We start from the raw sequence: 21,648 nt of genomic DNA, 5'->3' as shown, positions 1-21,648 counted from the left end.
ATGTTCCGGAAATACTGCGTCCTTTAAACATATATAAAATTAAAGCTTATTTTATGTACTATAAAATAAAATAAAAAATTTTGTCCCGACATCTTATCTACTATGTGCAAATTGCTGTCGACATTTTAAAAAAAATTTAATATTTGCGATAAAAATCACATTCTATAAGGATGTTTATTGTACTTAAAACTGCCATAAATTTTTCAAATATTAGCAAATCAAAATATTATTTTTTTATATTGAAACCTTAGGTAATTTCCTTTCGTTTGATATCATTTTTTTTGAAAATCTAAAATTTAATCTGCTCACAAAGGGGATTTAAAATAGCAACTTTTTTACAAAAACTAACTTTTTCAACTTAATTTTTGAAAATGTTCCCGTAATACTGCGTCCCTTAAACATATATCAAATTAAAGCTTATTTTATATACTATAAAATAAAAAAAAAAATTTGTCCCGACGACCTATCTTCTATGCGAAAATGGCTACCGTATTCAAAAATATGCTATTTTAATATTAAGGTTAATGTTGCTTTTGTAATTATCCATCAATTTCTTAGAATTAAACACTATCTACAGATTTGCATCGAAGCGTTTCTTATGATAGTGATTTTAATCACTGTCAGATTAAATCTATGCGTCCTCACTATGCCGCGACCCCACTGTGCTGTTTTTAACTAAACACTATCTAAAGATTTGCATTAAAGCATTCTTTTTTTGATAGTGATTTTAATCACTGTTAGATATCATTATACTTGATCAAACTATGCCATGTCACCATTGTGCCGCGACCCTCCTGTGCCAAGTTATTTTTTTTTTAAATGTATTTGTTCAATTATAATACTTTTCAGTCTTTTAAGTGTTTAAAATTTCAATAAATTAAATTAGAAGTTAATAACAAATTACCAAGCTTTAGTCATGAAACATAATACATGTTAAATGTTTAGATTCACTAGCTTTATTTTTTAATTCTACACTATTTATTCAGTGATGTTAACAAAAAGTAAACTTAGAAAAATCAATAAATAAATGCTAATTTTTTATAAAAGTATATATTAATAACACACTAGTTTATAGAATGATTTTTTTTTTTTTTTTTTTTTTTTATGATTCAAATAAATAATATTAATTAAGAAAAAAAATAGTTTTTTTTTTTGTACATTTTATTATAATTATAATGTTAACTAAAACTTTTGATTGGTGTTGAATATTTTTGAAGAAATGTTTATTATAATGAAAAAGTTTAATTCGGTTTTAAACTTAAAATATAAATTTTGAATACTATATACTACTTTATGTTAATATTTTAAAATGTGTTTAGCAAAGTTAAAATTTCAGTTCTATGCTCATTAAATTTTGTTACAATTTATAAGATAATAACTACGATGACATAATATTTTTAAATATTATTATATACAGGTTGATAGGTTTATCATAAACCACTTGATTACTTGCACAATAAATATTAATAAAAAAATTTTAATTACTTTTAGTTACATATAATTCTTGATTTATTAGCTAATAATTACTTTTTAGAATCATTCCTTATAAATTAATGGGGTGTTAACTTAATTTTTTTAAATAGTAACATACATGTTTAAACAACTTAAAAAATAGAAAATTATCTAATTAAAAAAATGACTGGTCAATAACAACTTTGAAACCAGTATGTCATATCAAGTTTATACAGTATAAACAATTATAGTGTTAATTGGAGATGAAGAGTGGATGCTTCTATTTTTATCATTACTAATTTCCTGTCCATAATCTTAGTTTTCCCTAAGTATAAAAATGAGAATAATATCCAAAATACTGATCCAAAAGTTGTTATTGACCAGTTATTTTCTCAATTAATTAATTTTTTATTTTATAAGTTAGCATTAGCATATATTAGCATTTACCAAAATAAGTTGAAATCCTTATACGTTATAAGGGTCATCCTAAAAAGTAATTAATAGCTAATAAATTTAGAAGTTTATGTAACTAAAAAAAATAAAAAATTTTCTTTCCAATATTGTACTTATAATAAGAGTAATCAAGTGGTTAATGATAAACCGTTCACCTGTATACATAAAATACAACAGTCAAATGATTTTTTATACATTTATTGTACTAGCGACCTATCAGGAAAACCTTAGTTGGCGACTCTAAACTTGGGCTGGCAAGGAAAAAATTGAATTGTTAAAATTTTTCATTTTANTAAACTTGGGCTGGCAAGGAAAAAATCGAATTGTTAAAATTTTTCATTTTAGAATTATTTTATAAAATTAAGTTGCAAAACTAAAAATTATCAAAGATTCATAACTTAAATATATGGTTAGGTTGATTTGTTTCAGTTATTGACTGATACTAGTATAAAGTCTTGGTGGAGTGTAATTTCTTAATGCGGCTTTGGTTTTACCATAATTTAAAAAAAACTGTAATAAAGGGCAATGACCCAAAGATTTACAATTGTCATAAAACAGTCAATGTTTATATTTTTAGTTTGCACTGTCTATTGAAATAATATTTTCATAGAATGGACGGTTCATTGAAAAATAATTAAATTTTATTTTATATTATAACCTAGAGATAATGTGTCTTCAAAATTAATAATTATTGATAACTTAAAACATTATACTTTATTTTATAAAACAAATAGTGTACCTTTGTATTTTGTATACCTTATTTTCTAAATGGATGCTCATTTTTTTAAGTATTATTGGGTGTTAAGCTTATGAGAATATAGAAAATTAACTTTGATAACATTTAAAGTAATATATCTTATTATATTTTTCATATAGGCTGATAAAATATATGGATTATATCAAGGTGGCCCTAGATTAAAATTAAAGGCATCTCTTTGCTTAAAATGTGTAAGAAATAAGTGTGCTTTATTGTACACTAAAGCACTTACTTCTGAACAAAACAAAATCATAAATATGAATTTACAAAGTTGGAATCCTCATCATTTTCCTGAGTAAGTCTTATTTAGTGTACTATTATATTATATTTTCTGTTATATATTATATTAATCCTACGTTTTAAGTTATTTAATTTTAATTAATAATAGAATTTCAATTGTGATTGTACTCATATAATGTCTATAATCTGAGTGTTAAATTTTAGTCTACTTGATCATACCAACAAAATTTTAAAGTGAAAAATTGAATCTACAAGTTCTTTAAAAGTATTAATTAGTTTTTATTTAAAATTAATCGGTAAAACCTGACATTTTTTATTTAGTTCAATTTTAGCTTTGATGCAAAGCTGAGAAGGTGTCAATTAATTTTGATGTGTTTATTATTATTTTTTTTGTATGTCACCACTTTTTTTCAGCTCTCGCTGGATTAATTTTTTTCAATAATATGTCAAAAGATTCCATATGGTATATAATTTAATATATGTTTAAACATATGTTAAATTAAAGGTTATGTAACATACATTAATTTAAAAAAATGAAAATTGTCTCAACGACCTATGTTTTTGTGCAAATTGTCATCAAAATTGAAAAAAAAATTTATTTTCGTGTAAAAAATCATCTTTTATCATTGTTATTTTGGTACTCAAAGCTACTATAACTTTTTGAAATTAACATACCAAAATAACATTTTTTGTTTACATTTTCCCCTTTCATGTGATATACATTTTTTGAAAAACAAACACTTTACCAGCCTATAGCGGGATTTTAAACAGAAACTTTTGCACAAAAAGTTAGGATCAAACCCAACGTATTTTTAATTAAAAAATATTTTTTGACATTAAAATATAACTTTATAATTAAAAAATATTTTTAAATTAATTTTTTTTTTTAATTTTGTACATTTTCAGTCATAAAAAAGGGGGGGATCCCAACTTCAAAAAAATTCAATATGAAATTATCTTTGTATAAATTTTTTTTTTATAAATTTGTATAAAAGAAATTTTTAAGTCAATTTTTTTCTCTTGAATTCATATTCAATACATGTTAAAATTGTCATATTTCAATCGATTGGGTTTAATTATTGCTTATCTTTTTGTTTTGATATTATGTTTGTTAATTTTATNTTATAAAAGTTACATGAATCTAACATTGAATATAAAGCTAAACTTATTTTAAATATTTTGCTTTCCCTAAGTTAAGAAAATTGACTTTGAATTTATGAACTAGCATAAATTGTTCATTTTAGCTACCAATATATGCAATGTACGGTTGCCGAGTTGGTAATCCTATAGTCTTACACGCTGGAGGTTCAAACCCCGCCCGTTAAAATAACTTTTTGCACTTTTTATTGAAACTTTTTTTGAGATGAAAAAATTTTTTAATGTGTTTGATTTTTATCTCATGTAGATTGATTAACTTCAATGAATTTCAAAGACCTCACACTGTAGTCTCTCCTTGTGAGAAGAAATTTTGTATTTATATTAAAATTATTTTACAAAGTGGTTTTTTTTGTGTCATTCATTTTTTTTAGCTATCACTTGACCAATTTTTTTTAATGATACGTCAAATGATCATAACTAGTATCTAGTTAAAGATATTACCCTCAATAGGTGTGAAAAAATTTCCCCTTTATCAAATAAAAAGGTACTTAGCCCACATACTCTATATAGACAATTAAAGTAATTCATATCTAATGTTTTTAAAATATGTATTGTCAATTTATATTTTAAAAATTGATAATTTGTGGCTAATGTTATTTAAAATTAATTTTGATATTATAATAGCTTTCAACTACAAAGTTAAATAATTTTACTTCATTATTTATTAATTTCTTAATTGTGTGTTTTACTACCAGTCTATATCTTATTATATAATAGAACTAAGAAAAGAACACTTTTCTAGGAAATTTATTTTGCGATTTTCAAAAAAAAATTTCTCAATGAATGTACTAAGAAAATTAATTAGGAGAAAATATAGGAAAATTAATTCAATTTGTTCATTTTTTACCGTTCTACAACCTTTGTCTTTTTAAGTTCACACGCATTTTTTGAAAAAAGGTATTTTTTTTACTATTATCTTAAATAATAAGAATGTTTTGAAAATAAGATAATTTTACAATTATCTTATTTTTGCGCATATATATATTTTGACTCTGAATTTGTATAAAAGAAATTTTTAAGTCAATTTTTTTCTCTTGAATTCATATTCAATACATGTTAAAATTGTCATATTTCAATCGATTGGGTTTAATTATTGCTTATCTTTTTGTTTTGATATTATGTTTGTTAATTTTATATATTATGTTTAATTTATTAAATATGCAGATATTATCTATCAATTTTGTTTTAAATATATAACATAAAATTTGTTGATATATTTAATCAAGTTTATAGTTATAAATATATATAACTTTTATTGGAACTTTGGCTTTACAATCAGTGTACTGCTCAAATGTACTTTTTTCCTTTGAATTTTTTTTTTCCACGCAGAGTTTATATTAGGATATGATTTTGCATTTGTGCATAGCAATATATTTTGTATATCATCAAGGAATGTTTGATAAGTTATGTATAAATTTCAGCACGGTTATAAGTATATAAGTTTTTACATACATTATCAGAACAGTACAGTATTAATAATCTTATTTATCTCATATATGATGTATAAATCTATAAGTTTATCGTAAAAATTAGGATCCTTCTATGACTACTATGTTGTCCAATGTGAAATCACAGTAACCATTATTCTTTTCAAAATTGACTTTTTTACATAGTCCCAGGAATAAAAACCTTAATAATAAAACATTTTTTTTTTTTTTTTTGTGAGCATTTTATAATATTAATACAGTTATTATAATTATAATTTTATTAATTAGTGTGTATATTAGCTACTAGTAGCTTATAAACTGCAATTTCAATTTCATTGCAGAAATAATAATATATATATATAAAGGTTAGAATAATCAAATTAAGGAAGTTAACTTTCTTTTATTTTTCTTTGATAAATCTATATATAAAATTTAGATACGTATAATTAACAAAATATGCAATTATAAGTTTTTATAATTTTTCCATAAAAATTAAAGTACTAAATTATTAATATGTAAATAGTAAATCATAATACCTGTAGTCAGGATATAGTTAAGGAAATAGGAGTTGCTTTTGGAATAATTATAAAAATTCTTTTAAACAATAATATTCTACAGATTTGCATCAAAGCATTTTTTATGATTGTGACTGTAATTGCTGTCAGATATATATGTATTTGATCCAACTATGCCGTATTTTCACTGTGCTGTTGGGTTTTTTTTTATTAGAATTTCACAGCATTACAAGATGATTAATTAAATATATCTTACGCAAAATCTTTATAAAAATAAAACATTTATTTTTTTTTCTGTTCAGACATTAAAAGTATTCTATGTATTAAAATAAAAAAAAAAAATAATTGGTACTCTCCTACCTCTCTCCATGTTTAAAGAAGCATCAACTTACGTTTTTTAAATGGAAACATATATTTAATTTGCTTATAAATAAAAAAATATCTATTATAAAATGACTAGACGATTACAACTTTTGAACCAGTATATTGAAATATAGCACTTTTATACAATGATCAAGTAGAAATCATTAATGTGCTTGTATATGCATAAAGATAAATAGACTCAATTTATTTTTTCCACCATTTTACAAAAGTGCTATATCTTAAAATACTGATTCAAAAATTGTAATCGTGTAGTCATTTTTTTAACTAGATCATTTTTTTATTTTTAAGCTAATTAAATATATATATTTCCATTTAATAAATTTAAGTTGATATTACTTTAAAGGTGTTGGAAACAATTAATTTTTTTTTTGAAAATTAAAAAAGATAGGACAGTTTTAACTTTAGAGAAGAAGATTTTGGGCGAGATATAGTTAATCAACTTGTATAAATTATTTTAATTTTTATTTGTAAGTTACTATTTAATATTTGTTAAATAAATTTTGATATTTTGAAATAATTTGAACACTAATAATATTAAGTAACAAATAGAAAAATAGTTTTTTTATTTATAGGAAAATAAAAAGTGATTAATATTTGTTTACATTTTTTATTATTACCTTATATAAATTATGTTATTTCAGTATATTCCATTTCTTCCTTTATAAACATTGCTCTTAGTATTCCTCTTCTTACTTCATTTTTTATTTAATAGTTATTTCTTTTTAAGGATTAAATATTTTTATTTGATTTGAAATATAATAAAGTACATGATTTATTCAATTTATATTTATATATATATATATATATTTTTTTTTATTTGGAATGGTATAATCTTTAATCATTTTGATTACAATAAGCAAAATTAAATAATTTATATTTAAAATTTGTAAATTATATAATAAATTAAAAAGTTAATTAGACTAATTAACCCAAAAAATAATCAAAATTTCTCATATAAATATTTAGTATTTATTTTATTACTTATTTATGTGATCACTTACAAAAAAATATTAAGTATCAATTTTGACTCTTAATATTTTAACTATATAAAGTTATAATTGAAAAATTTTTGTCACTTTCAAGCTAAAAGTAGTTAGGTGTTTTTTGTGCATTTTACTTATATTATAATTTTTTACATTAAGGTGTTTTTGACTTGCAAACAATAAAATACTTTAAAAATTAAAATTATGTACAAAAAAATTTTTTTTTTTAGAAATGAAAAAAGTTATTGGGTGGGTAAAGACTCATTAAAAAGTTGGAGGCGTATGTATTTACAATTATTTGAGTATTTTGTTAATGATCGGGATGTACCGTCAAATATAACCTTGCCACTTCATCCAGATATGCTATCAGTAGCTTTTGATTCTAGTAGTAACAATATTAGTACAAAAAATAATGTAATATCTAGCAGTAATAATAGTTCTTATGAAATGGGTGGAATAACAATTGACTCATTAGACAAGTGTCTAAAATTAGCACGGATATTTGTGAATAATTCTGAAATAATTTTTAAAACTTTACAACTAAATGACTTCAAACCTTTCCACTATTCATTACTTGAATTAGAAAAAATACTGTTGCAAATGATGAACATATTGTCAACTGTTATTGCCAAAAAAGTAAATGGTGGCATTTCTGCTGAAAAAGGCAAGTATGATGTTTGCAATAATGTAACAACATCAACCAATTTTTTTCAACAAAAAATTGAAAATAATACAAACTTTGAAGATGAAGATAGATTAGACATTGAAGATTTAAATCATGAAGAAAAAGAAAAACTTGATGATTCTGATTTCCTAGATGTTAAAAATGACAAAGAATGTATATTCTGGGTGTTCAATGAAGACATAATGTGTACTCATGGTAACAATTTTTGTACATTAAGATAAAATTTGTATTATAACATTTGCTGTAAATTACAGTGCAAACAACTTTAATTGCTATAGTTGAGAGGTCTTTAAATGTTACTTCTTTTTCAAAATTTTTGTTTTTATATTTTAAAGTGAAACAGCGTAGTGAAATAACTAAATATAATTAAATTATTTTAAGTTTTTCTTTAACAACTTTCATATTTATTAACTATATATCAGATTTTAAATTATTATTATAATTAGGATTTGTCAGAAATACATTTTTAAATCTAAACTATAGTGTTTTTATATTGAAAAAAAATTGTATTCAATATTTATTTATTTTGGTCATTTTTTCATACTATTTAAATTTATTTTATCGATTTTCAATTAAAAACACATTATTATTATTGAAAAAAAATGTTTTATTTGCTATAATTAAGTTGGAAAAGAGGTAAAAATAAAGAGGTCGTGATACTATAGTTTGATTTAAAACATTCATATATCTATGATAATACAATTACTTTTTCTAATATCCTTGAAAAATTATTCTATGGGGTAGTTACCATATTAATATGATAGTAAAAAAAAGTTTTGATCTATCTAAGTTGAAAAAACATCCAGATAATGCCATAATGTTATGGAAAATATTGGATAAGAGAAAAAATCGTTGTAAGGGATTCTAAATTTCTAAATATTGTATTATGTAGTGATATACTGTATGTTTTTATTATTTATAAATTATTAATATTTTAAGATTATTTTAATGAATTGTATTTTATTATTTATAATATTAAATTACTGCAAAGTTTTGTCTAAAAATTATATTTCCTAAATATTTACTTTAAAGAAACTCATTTCAAATGTTTATATTTTTAGGTAATTTATCTATTGAACAAAATACAATGCGATTAATTCCAAAATCTGTTTGGGAAATTCTTTATTCTTATTTCCCTAAAGCTCCAGTATTTACAAAAGATACTGAACCATGTCGTTTTTGCCGGGTAATTTTTATACATTTTATCTTTTTATAGTGATATGAATTATATACATTTGAATATTACTAACAATAATTATACTTCATTTAATATTTTAGAGTATGCGAAACCAAGGTGAAATAACAAAAAACATACATAAACAATCAGCATTATCTGAAAAAGAATTATTAAATGATTTATTATTAAATAAAAAAAGACCATCATCTTCCTTAGATAATTCTCCTTTTCCTTGTATTTCCAAAGAATTTTTAGAAAGTTGGAGAAGGTTTATCAGGTAATTTTTTTGCTATTGCTTTTTTACAAACATTATGTAAAGTTATAATTTTAACGAAACGATGTTATGTTATTATATTTATATTTGAAAAAAAAAGAATAACTTGTTTCAACATAAACATAGCTTGAACATTTTTCTATGGGTCTGTAGACACATATTTTTTTCATTAATTTTGATAAATAACTTGTCGGGAGGCTTCTCTACTATATTTCTTTACCTCCTCTAATCCTTCATAAAATGAAATTCAGTCCATTTGTAGGGGCTTCAAATTATTCTATGGGAACTGAAGCCTTTACAACCTCCATGTAAACTACACAAATGTATATCAAGTATTAATATATCTATTATTAAATATTTAACAAAAAAAGAACAGAATTAATTGAATTTTATTTAAATAACATAATATTTGGGTATGATTTAGGTAAATGGCTAATGGGGGAATTCAAAATCTCCATCACAACATTTTTTTACGCGTAATGTAATTATACTAAAATTAGTAGAGAGAAAATTTACAGAAACGTCATTTGCAGGAGTATTCATTTTAGTACTTTAAATTATATACTTGGCCTCTAAGGTATAGCCAGTGTTGTTTAGTAGTCACTTAACTTGAATTACAAGTTAATAATAAAGAAACTATTTATAAATTAGTTTTTATGTAATTAAATTACTAAAATAAAAAGTAATCTAATTTTAATTTTAATTAATTATTTGAAGGTAATATTTAAAAATTAATCATTACATTATTTTAAAAGTTTGCACCGTCCTCAATTGGCTTATTTAGAATATTATACTTGAGGTTTAATATAAAAAAAAATTCTTCCTCCTTGGGAGTGGTTTTTTTTTCTCAGAAATTTCCCTTGTAAATATACCTCAAGATAATAATTAAGACTCAAGTAATACTATTCAATTAAATTATGTTTATTATAATATATTTTATATTAATTTCACTCTTATATTTTTATTTTATAATTTAATTAAATAAATGGGAAGAAATCAATAGTGTATTTAGAGAGAGCATAATGGCATGTCAAAGATTACAAATAGTATCTAGTTGAAGATATGGCCCTTAACATTTTTTAAAATGGCCTCCATTTTTTATATAAGGTGGAAATCCTTAAAAAAAAATTACGATTTTTAAATTCAGTAGATTTTGATATTTTTATCTTATTTTTTTATTTAAAACAGTCACTTTTTGAAAAATGAACAAATTAAAATGTTTTTGTTATTAATTATTTATAATAAAAAAAATAATGATTTTTTGCTATCGATAAATGACAGAATATTTATTTTATTTACTCATATTATATTTAAATATAATATACGTATGTCCAATACGTGCATTGTGCGACGAACTGTTATTTGATAATTACGGTGTTATATAAGCGGTGTCGCTTCGTTATATATTGTATCGTGGGCATTCTAGAAATTTTACTTTAGAATGTTCGAGAACCTTCGTGCGTTATTGCATTATGTGTTGCCTATCCGTCACGAAGATTCTATATTATTTCATAATCACTACAAAATTAATTTTTTTTTTATACAAATACCTTAACAATTTCTGTTTCATTTGATATAAATTTCAAAAAAACTGATTCTTTACCTACCTACAAAGAGGGCATGCAAAAAATCAACTTTTGAATAAAAAGTTAACTTTTTCAAATTAATGTTTGATAATGTTCTGAAAATACTGGATCTTTTAATCATATGTCAATTAAAGTTTATGCTACGTACTATAAATTACGACTAGTTATTTTCGTAATTAGATCATTTTTTATTATATTAGTTATTTAAATATGTTGCCAGTTAAAAATGACAAAATGTGACAATCGACTAGATGATAACATCACTTAGTGATGAGGGATATATAAGGGAGTATTTTTCGGAAGGGGTGTCAGTATGTGTTAGGTAATGGTAACATTGTTCCCGAAATATGTTTCTGCAATTTTTTAGTAATTTTTGTGGCTTTTTGAGTTAAATATTTTTATATTCTTTAGTTTAAAATTAATTTTTAAAACTATATAACAATATTAGATGTTTTATATTAAAAAGGAAATGTTGACCTCTGGACTTGTCTTCTATGTACTAACGTGCATTGAGTTAACTGTGGAAATGCAACAAAGTTGGGAAAAGTATAGATATCTGATAGTGATTAAATTCACTATCATAAAAAACGCTTCAATGCAAATAGATGTAGATTATGTTTAATTTTTAGAAGAAATTGTTGGATTCTTATAAAACAACACCAACTCTTATTTTTTTTAATTATATCCTGATTATAAGTTTTATGATCTACAAGTATATCACATGAATATGCATGAATACTTATTATAGTAATGAAATTTAGTATGCAATTTATATTCAATAATTTAGTATTAATATTTATTTAGCCATTTCAGTTTCAACGCAATATGTCAATTGTAGCCTAAAAATAGTTTTACATAAATATGTTTTAAAATCTTAAAAATGGTCTATTACTAACAATGGTTTGTGTTAGGATTCTGTTTACACTGCTAATCTATATAACATAAAATTCGATTACATTACTGGACAGAATTTTTACTAATGAATTTATTTAAGTAGATTTATTTATATTAAGGTACTTTTGATCAAATTCTTGTGTCATTTAAATTTTTTAATTAAATATTGGAAGTAAATATAAATGTTTAGTAGAACAATGCCCTATCAAGAGGATTTTATTTTAAGTATGCAAATGGTGACGTTGTAAAAATGTTGATATTGTGGCACTTGTCTTAAAACATGACATGATATTCTCGATGTATGTTCGTGCTAAGCTCCTGAAATTCAAAGGATTTATTTTTACGAGGGTTGTTGGTCATCCTTTGCCATCCCTGGATTTTGCATGTCAAAACTGACATTCTTATATTATAGTAAATTATATTTCATATAATTTTAAACATTTAAATTACCATCAACCTAACTTATTCTGAAATTAAGTATTTTGTTCTAATATTTAATTTATTTTATACTACCGCCGATTTTTTCGTTCAATAATAATTTTTTTTTAAATCTTATTAGATATCAAGTTTATTGAGTTTTTAAATTGATTTATGTTTTTTTTTTTTCGATTTTGATTATCATAATCAACGTTATCATAACGGTACTGATTTTTTTATTTAATTTTTTTTTTTTTATGTTATAAGTTTATTTAAATTGATGGATTATCATTTTATTTTTATAATATACTGATATGGTACTTTTTAACGGCATTTTATTCTAAAGGAGACATGGAAAAATGATTTACTACCCCATAAACAAAACTTGTATCTTTACCTTAATTTTTGTTCTGTGGTAATATGATACACCTGAATACCTTTTCGTAATTCCATAAATATTTTCTACTTGTGAATTAGAATTTCATTACCAATAAAATTTGTCTACATCTTAAAAACAAAAAAAGTAATATTAATAGACTTAACTATTTTTAAAAATATAAAAAAACGATTACACTTGACATAATTTTAAGCTAATTATATTAAGGGTGTCCCAAAATGTTCTGACATTCTTATTACCAGAATACACTGAATATATTTTATTTTAAAGGTAGGTAGATTTTAGGGGTAATTTCGAAAGTTAAATAATAACCTATTATAGTTTTACTATTAAATCAAGAATGGTCTAAATAAAATCTTGACTGGTCAATAAACAGTTTTGTAATATTATTTTTTGAGTTATTAGCATTTAAAGATTTAGAAAAGTGAAGAGTGTGGTAGTGTTTAGCAACGCTCTACATTTACCATGACGCACAAATATAAATTTTTCAATATTGCTCTCCCTTCTCGTCTATAACTAAAAATTACGTTAACTCTGAAATGTCACCACTATTATATTTTTAATTGGTCATTCTTTTTTAACGATTCTTTTGTTATAATATTTATGCTAAAGGCATTATCCTGTATAGCCATGATAGTTGCCGTTTGTTTGATATAAATTACTTATATAATTTGAATAAATTTAATAACTAATTTGATAGAACCACACACTGTAGTCCATTACTAAAATTGGTTTATGATAAATTTCGGTTTTCGTTTTATTGCTTTTGTATTCAATCATTATTTTATTAAAAAAAAAAAAAGTAATAACTTTAATTAATTATTTTTTTAGCTTACACAGATCATTTAATACCAATGCTGCTTCCTCCAAAGACGAGGTGGTTTCTTAACCTTTTATTTACACTACGAGGTGGTTATTGCAATGACAGAGAGTGAATTGTTGCCTACGATGATATATTGATGTGTAATATATTTCACATACGATCAAATCGTTATAATTTTAATGAATAATAGTTATTGAATGATAATAATTTAATTTATTTTGTAATAAAAACAGAGGAAAGAATCTGGTTAAGAAATTTGCATACGCGTTTCTTCAAATATTATAATACTCTTTTTGTTCTACTTTCAAGAATTTCTTCTAAATAAAAACCTGTTAATGACTTATAATCCTATAATGTATGATACGCCATGGAAGAGTAAAATCATACATTTTACTTTTGCGTTCAAATAAGTTGAAGCTTAGCAATGACTAGACATTAATATATTACATGGTAGTTAGGAACGAAATAATTAATCAAAATAATATTGAAGGACATCGCCTTTTATAAAAGGGTCGCTCTTAGAGTATGTATTGTTGTATACTATAGGTCGTTATGTATAATTAATAATTCACACTTAATTAGTCAGAAGATATTAGGGTTGCGGTCAGAATATTGTCGAAACTTGGCTATATCAACAATGATAACAATACTTGACGTTCAAATTACACTAACCTTCTTCCATTTTGACAGCTTTTAATCTTAAAAGCATTTTCACGAGGATATGATTTTTTAAGTGTATTTAATATAAGATTTTACCTATTTATTCAAACTTTAAATAATAAATATAAGTATTTCCCTTGTTATTAAATATTTTTAATTATGAATTTTATAACCATAAAAGATAACAAATTAGACATTATTACGAAATATAAGTGTACACAAGTTATTATTTTCACAAGTCCAAATATTCATACGTTTGTAAGAATTACTAATAAATGTAGTTCAACGATTTAATAGTCAAAAGTAGTTTTTAGTGTCAGTATTTTTATATATATTACAATACATAAATTCAATAAATGACTATAACACCAAATATAAAATGAAATATGTTTTGTATTTTAATGAATTGTAATAATCCAGAAAATTTACTAATTATATCATAAATACCCATAAAATCATAAATACATCATAAAATGTTAACCTTTTACATTTTTAAATTTCAGTTCACGTTTTAAAAAAAATTATATAAATCTTTACCCATTATCTCTTAATTTGAACAGTTGAAAAGAGCCTATCTTTTATGTCACCAAATGCACAATAACGAACATTTATTGAAGCTTGATCAACTACACCCATATCTTGTGTGCTATTTACATATATGCTAAATTTTTGTTTTTCAATTTCATTATTTATATTTTTCATTGAAAGAAGAATCCCTTATATACTTTATCCATTTTGTCTTAATCAAAAGAGTTATTAAAGACTCCGACCTTTTTTAAGTGTAATATTATATTTTTGTAGTTTTTATTTCCTGATTTTACTTTTTATTGTAGAATCTGCAAATTTTTATTTAAAATTCAATCTTGCCGTGCAGAAAATTATATCATTTTAAGGAAATTTTATTTTTTTGTTATTAAATCATTTATATTTGCCAATATTTCATTTGATGCATGTCCTCTAATTGGTAAACAATGAATTTTACAATATCAACAAATTTTTTTCGTTAGATGATTATTTTTCTTTATTTATATTTTTTTAAAGCAATTAAATCTTTAAAAATTGAATAATAAATAGTCATTTTTTTGGAAGCTCAAAAATAATTTTAAAATGCATTACTGTTGCCAAAAAAATGTTCATGCCGTTCAATTTTAAAGTAGACATGACTGAAATTTGTAAATCCTACCTCAGGTGAAAAGTTATTTAAAGAATTTAAAGCCGAATGCAATTCAAATTGAGCGATATATAACTTTCTAAGCTATTATAATTCTTTAAAATTAATAAATAGTTCTAGTTTATTTTTTTGTTCAAATATCACATCAATATTCATAATATGTATACATTATTATCGCATCGAATTAATAAAGTAACTAAATTTAATATATTATATCATATTAAATTAAATAAGAATAAATCCACACTTTTGTAATCGAACAAATTTAAAATAAGTAATATTAACAAATATTTCTATTTCTTAGAAAAATACTTAGTTATGAGTACTTCAATCATACCATCGTTAAATATTTTGTAAATAAAACTACAAATAACAGTTATTTATATAAATGAATCTACTAAAATATTTGACAAATCGTTAACGAGTCTTCAACAAAGTCTTATTATTTATATTAAAAAAAATATATAATATACAGGTAGAACAGATTTAACTTTTAATACAGTTGTTGCTTTAATTTTTTTTTTTTTTTTTTGAATTTTTAGACTACGTTAAAAGCATATTTTTCATCGTTTTGTTGTGTAATGAAAATTAAAAAACTATTTATTTTAATTTTTTTTTTTTTGTAATATTTAAATAGCCATTTTTTAGTACATACTGTAAAATGTTGATGGGTCGACAATAACATTAGGATGAATACTTATTGAGTTACAAGCATTTTAATGCATAATGGGTGGAATATTTGTTTAAAAAAAAAAATAATAGTAATAATAATAATAATAGTAAATTTATCTATAATGAAATCTGAGAATGTAAAAATTGTAAAAATAGAAAGTCTGCAAAATTTTAATTGAGTCAACAGTTGCTAGAGTTGTCAATTATGTATGTTTCTCTTAGTATATATAAAAGTATTATCTACTATTTTAGAAAACTAAAATGAATTAAAATAAAAAGAATGTGTTTTATATAATTTATAATTTAAAGTTATTTAAATAAGTTGATTACTACATTATTATCGTGTTAAGTGGATTGAGAATAATATTTGGACAAGGGCACTAGAACACAATTGTGCCCTAGTGTCAAATGGCATAAAAATGTTTTTAGAAAAAAATGTATCTTTAAGGAAAATTCAATGCATTGTGCTTTATAGATTTTTTCCCTGACTCCGCATTTAGACGGTGGTTAGTATAGTATAAGATCGTAGAAAAGGATCGTAATAGTAGCAAACGTTGCGTTAAGAGAAAATAGGGTGACGACTGACGATTTAGTATTGTGTAGTCATCATGCTTAACTTCCCTCTTTCCTTCACCGAGGTAAAGTTGACTGATAGCCGGCCGTCGTCAACATGTGTTGCTGTTTTGTTACCACCGTTACTAAAGACGTGTCCAAAAATGAAGGAGAAAAGGACGTTTGATATGAGCATAGAGTGTGTGCGAGTTTGAGACGATCCTAGACGATTGTAGATAGATTGCCGACCATCAAGATGAACACACTCGTTGGTCCATTGTTGTTGCTTACGAGTTTCAGTGAGGTGATGGCGTTACTAATGACGTCCATCCTCTCTGTAGAATAAATATGTTTATACAACAAGATCTCATCTCGTTCTTATAGGACCAATATATTTTTAAATAATTTGAAATGAAAAAAAATTCATGTCATTAATGCTCTAACTTATAAATTACAATTACTACACTATAGTGTAGTAGTGTATTAATGGATTTATAACAGTTATTAATATCTGTTATAACATATTTATAACAGTTTATAAAATTGAGATTTTATCAAATTGAAAATTTTATCACATGACTTCTATTTTCATTTTATATTGATAAATGACACCTATTTTGTTGTCTGTTGCTAAATTTTAATTACACTTAATTTTTCACTAAAAGTATATTGAAAAATGGAGTTTATTAAATGACTCGCAAAAAAAATTGTCTTGATAAAATGAATACTTTCTTAGATTTGTATTAACACCAAAGCAATACGTTTTTTTTCCACGTTTTGATTTATATTTCTCTCTGGCCGATATGATTCACGCACTAAAAAAAACCTTGTAACTTCTACAAACTAATTACTAATATACACCTAACCATGTTATAAATTATATTTTAGTGGAAAAAAAATATACGATTATTTGTATTTCATTATATTTGGTAATTTTAGAAATCCTTTAAAAGAACCACGACCAGATGCGATTGTGAATGAAACACTTCTGTGTAAAGAACATAAAGGATTACTATTTGAACCTACGTCGTCAATTTTTTCATCTGATCAAAATCCGTAAGTAAATTTTTTTAATTATAAATAAAAACCTTTTTTCCAAAACTGTTAAAATTGCTTGTTTATTTGTGTGAGATATAATCAACTTGTTCTACATTACAAATAGTTTTATAAATCTATTTTGATTTAAACAATTTAAATAGAAACAACTAACATTATTAAATTTAAATTGGATTTTCAAATAAAAGGACAAAAACCCATTTAAAACATGATATGTTTTTTATAACTCTTATAGTGTCTAATATAGTCTACTGTTTACTTAGGGGTCAAGTAACTACCATTAAGACACTATTATAATATTTTGGTGGTCTGTTTAAAATAGTTTTTAATAGCTGGGCGGGTTACTTTAGGTCTTATCGTCCAAAGGGGTATTTGTAGAATTGAGCTGAGAAATATTCTTATTGGTCGCAATGGGTGAGTAAGAGTCAACAGTAGTGGGTAGTTTCTGCGGTGATTATGCAAATAGACCATGTGCCTCGTTTACAGCTAATATGCAAATCAACCGCCAGCCGTATTAGATGTTTTTGTCAGCTGCCGTCAGTATTTAACAAATTATCCAATTAATTAAATATTATCGTTATACGCCCACTAAATAGTTATATCCAACGGCATACTCATCGGTGTTCCAATTAGAAAGTGAATGCTTGCTACTCAAATTTCTAAATAAAGTTGAAATTTAAACTAATAAATTACTGAATAATTGTTGAAACTGCTTAAAATTTAGCACTCCTTTACAAAATATATCAGAATAGAATATTCTCCACAAAAATTGATATCGTAATATTTTTATTTGGATGGTAATAAGTGAATCTTAAATTTGTCAAAATTTTGTTGTATTCTTTCCTAGTAATTAATGAAACATTTTTACTTCTTGAATTTCATTACATTTAAACTTGTTATTTTTTCTCTAACTGTATTAAAATTTTTATAATAATTTGTATATTCGACTAATTATACACCATTAGAAATGATAATAAAAATAATAATCGATTAACTTATTAAAGTTACCTCTAAAATCTGCCCTTCAAAATCATTTTTGCTTACAATAAACTTAATATTTAAAGGATTTATAAAAAATAAATTAAATTTTAATTTGTACATTTTTATGAGATAATATGTAACGTACATGATATAATGTATATATTAGGAAGTCTTAGCTTATTTTCACAAATTCTATAACTTTTGATCAACGAATTATATTTTGTGACTTATTAATTTAGATTAATTAGTTTTAGACTGCGTTAAAAGCATATTTTTTATTATTTGTTTCTAATAATAAAAATATTATTATAAAAAAATATATTTTTATATATTTAGATTTTAGTCAATTAGCCGATTGGAATTGAGTACAGTTCAAACAATATCCAACTCAACCCAACCAATCGTACTGGTGTATGTACAGTCCGCTCCCGTAACATACCCCTCTATGTATTACTTTAACTTCAATAAGTACTTTTTCAAAAATTTTTTATTCGATCAACCGTTTGAATTTTAAAAATTTTAAATAGAAATAAATCATTAATTTGGTTTTCATAATACCGTAGCCAGTTATAATCTGCTGGGCTACAACACCAACCAAATTATAAAAATATCCATTACTCCTGAAAAACTAGTTCAAGAATTGTTTTCGACCAGTCATTTTCTTAATGTTTCGAACTATTTTCTAACTTTAAGATATTATGTTATAAATGATGTTATAAATTTATGTACTATGTATTAAGTATGGACGTTAAAAATATTTAATTACTTATAAACCTTGTACATCTTAATTTATTCGTGCTTATAGGCATAATATATTTGTTAGCATAACTAAAAGTGTATCATTGTAAAATAAAAACCTTTTGTTTTTTATAAAATTATTTTTTGAAACGGTAACTACTTAAGAATAATCATACTTATTGAGTTACAGTATGTAAAATGAATTTTTCAACTCAATTTTTGAAAAAGTTTGAAATGTCTGAAAACGTTAATCTATATTAATTTAAATTTTTAATTAAATTACAATATTTAAAAAAAATCCATCTCATGATTGTTTTACTATAAAAAATCATCTATGAAAGTAAAAATTATTTTATTTTGAATTTTTAAAAACCTTCCAAGATATTTGACGACTTTTATCCTAGATTAAATTAAAACTTAAAAAAACAAAATTCTAAAAACCAGAAGCATTATTTAGGAAAGACTATGCGTGGTCCGTGGTTAGGTGGATTAAAATATATTTATTTATTTCTATATTTAGGTATTCAAAATAGTAATATAATATAATATTAATAATTATGTTTATAATATTCTAGTAAAGATGGTGTTAAATAACAGGTGCCGATTCAGTCAGGCTGTAGGGGTGGCAGCCACCCTCTTTGACTGATATTATATTTATTTATTTTAGTTTCGGGGTAAAGGATTTGTTGTTCATTGTTCATAAATTAATTTTATATAATATTAAAAATAAAATAAAATAAGACTAAAATTTGCACCGATAGCCTATAATTTATGTCATTATCATTTTTTTTATCTTCCTAAAAATGAAAAATGATAACAAAACATTAGACAGGAAAAATTAACACTCTATTTAACCATATACAGAGTTTTCAGTAAGTAAGGAAACAAATCAATTGTTACAAACAATTAACCTGTTTACTTAGTTTTTGAAAATTCTATATAACGCTCGTGTTAGGTATATTTATTGATATTAATCTGTAATTAGTAGTGTAATAGTCGCGTTTATAAAAAATTTTAATGTAAGGAATGGAAAATTTTTTTAAATTCAAATAAATTTTATAATATGTGTTTTTATGACTCTTTTACTTGCTTTTTACTGCTTCTTGCTTCTTACTCCTTCTAAAAGTATCATTTTTAGTAAAAAAATTAGTTTGTCCTTTGAATTTTGGCGGGAAATTACGTTTCTCTACCCCATGAGGTGTATGAAATTATTTTTAATTGCATAAACTATCGTCAATGATTTTTTGGGGAAAATTTTTCTGCTGGTACCTATGAACATATGGAATGGATACGACTTAAATGTGAGAAAAAATATCCTTTACTAAACATAGGTATTAACTGTATATAACTATCTAATGGTGGTCTTATATTTATAAGTAATTAAACATTTTTGTTAAAATGAAAAAATAAAATCATTTTGCAATATAACAAAATATTTAAAAGAAAAATCAGTACCGCAAAAAAAAAATAAAATAGAGTCAGTAATATCGATATTGTTGAAAATAACGAATTCCTAATAATCTGTAACCTTTATATTAATAGTTTTTAAAAATAACTTTGATTATTTTACTCTTTTAAATTGTTATATTACATATTTTATGTACGATATAGAATAGTATTATTAACCAAAGAAGAATGGGAAAATCTATCAAGTCGTTACCCAGCTGACTATGGAGTGTATTTGTACTTTGGAGAATTAGGAGAATTTAAAACATCACGACCAGGTAAATACTAGAAAATTTTAATATTTTGAAATTGCCATGTAAATGAGTTACTTACCAATTTTTTTAATTTGTAACTTAATATAAGTTATTATATTTTTATAAATAATTATCTCATTGTGTATACTTTTATAATGTTATAGTTGTTACATTTTAAACTTTTTAAAATGTTTTAAACGGGTACTTAAAAAATACATGTTTTTAACAACCCTGTATAATGTAAAGGTATGAATAATTAAGTATAAAGGTTAATTTATAATTAATAAAAATAATCTAGTTTTTTCTTGTTTAAATTATATTTAAACTATTACTAATTAAATCTTAATTTCTTAAGTTTTAACTGTTAAGTTTAATTTTCATTGGTTTTATTTTGTAACCTTGTAAAATACTCTCAAATCCATTTCCTCATGCAATTTTAGTATTTATGAGTTATTATAATTAATAAATCAAATTGAAAATAAATCTCTCGGTAGGT

General features: G+C 23.4%; 1 protein-coding gene across 3 annotated transcripts in view; it reads left to right on the top strand.

Annotated features, from left to right (window-relative positions):
- LOC126900854 (ubiquitin carboxyl-terminal hydrolase 48-like) overlaps positions 1-21,648 on the top strand; it is a 46,444-nt gene that overhangs the window by 9,682 nt on the left and 15,114 nt on the right. For all 3 annotated transcript variants that reach the window (XM_050676855.1, XM_050676844.1, XM_050676836.1), the window contains exons 9-14: positions 2,782-2,957; positions 7,600-8,249; positions 9,116-9,240; positions 9,333-9,508; positions 17,617-17,733; positions 21,064-21,176. In XM_050676855.1, coding sequence (XP_050532812.1) covers positions 2,782-2,957; positions 7,600-8,249; positions 9,116-9,240; positions 9,333-9,508; positions 17,617-17,733; positions 21,064-21,176 — 1,357 coding nt within the window. The remainder of the gene's footprint in view (positions 1-2,781; positions 2,958-7,599; positions 8,250-9,115; positions 9,241-9,332; positions 9,509-17,616; positions 17,734-21,063; positions 21,177-21,648) is intronic.

This window comes from Daktulosphaira vitifoliae, unplaced genomic scaffold (genome assembly GCF_025091365.1).
Source record: "Daktulosphaira vitifoliae isolate Bord-2020 unplaced genomic scaffold, ASM2509136v1 Scaffold_1, whole genome shotgun sequence".
Taxonomy (NCBI): Eukaryota; Metazoa; Arthropoda; class Insecta; order Hemiptera; family Phylloxeridae; genus Daktulosphaira; species Daktulosphaira vitifoliae.
Note: the sequence above shows the minus strand (reverse complement) of the source record. Positions and strands in the feature narration are given on the sequence as shown.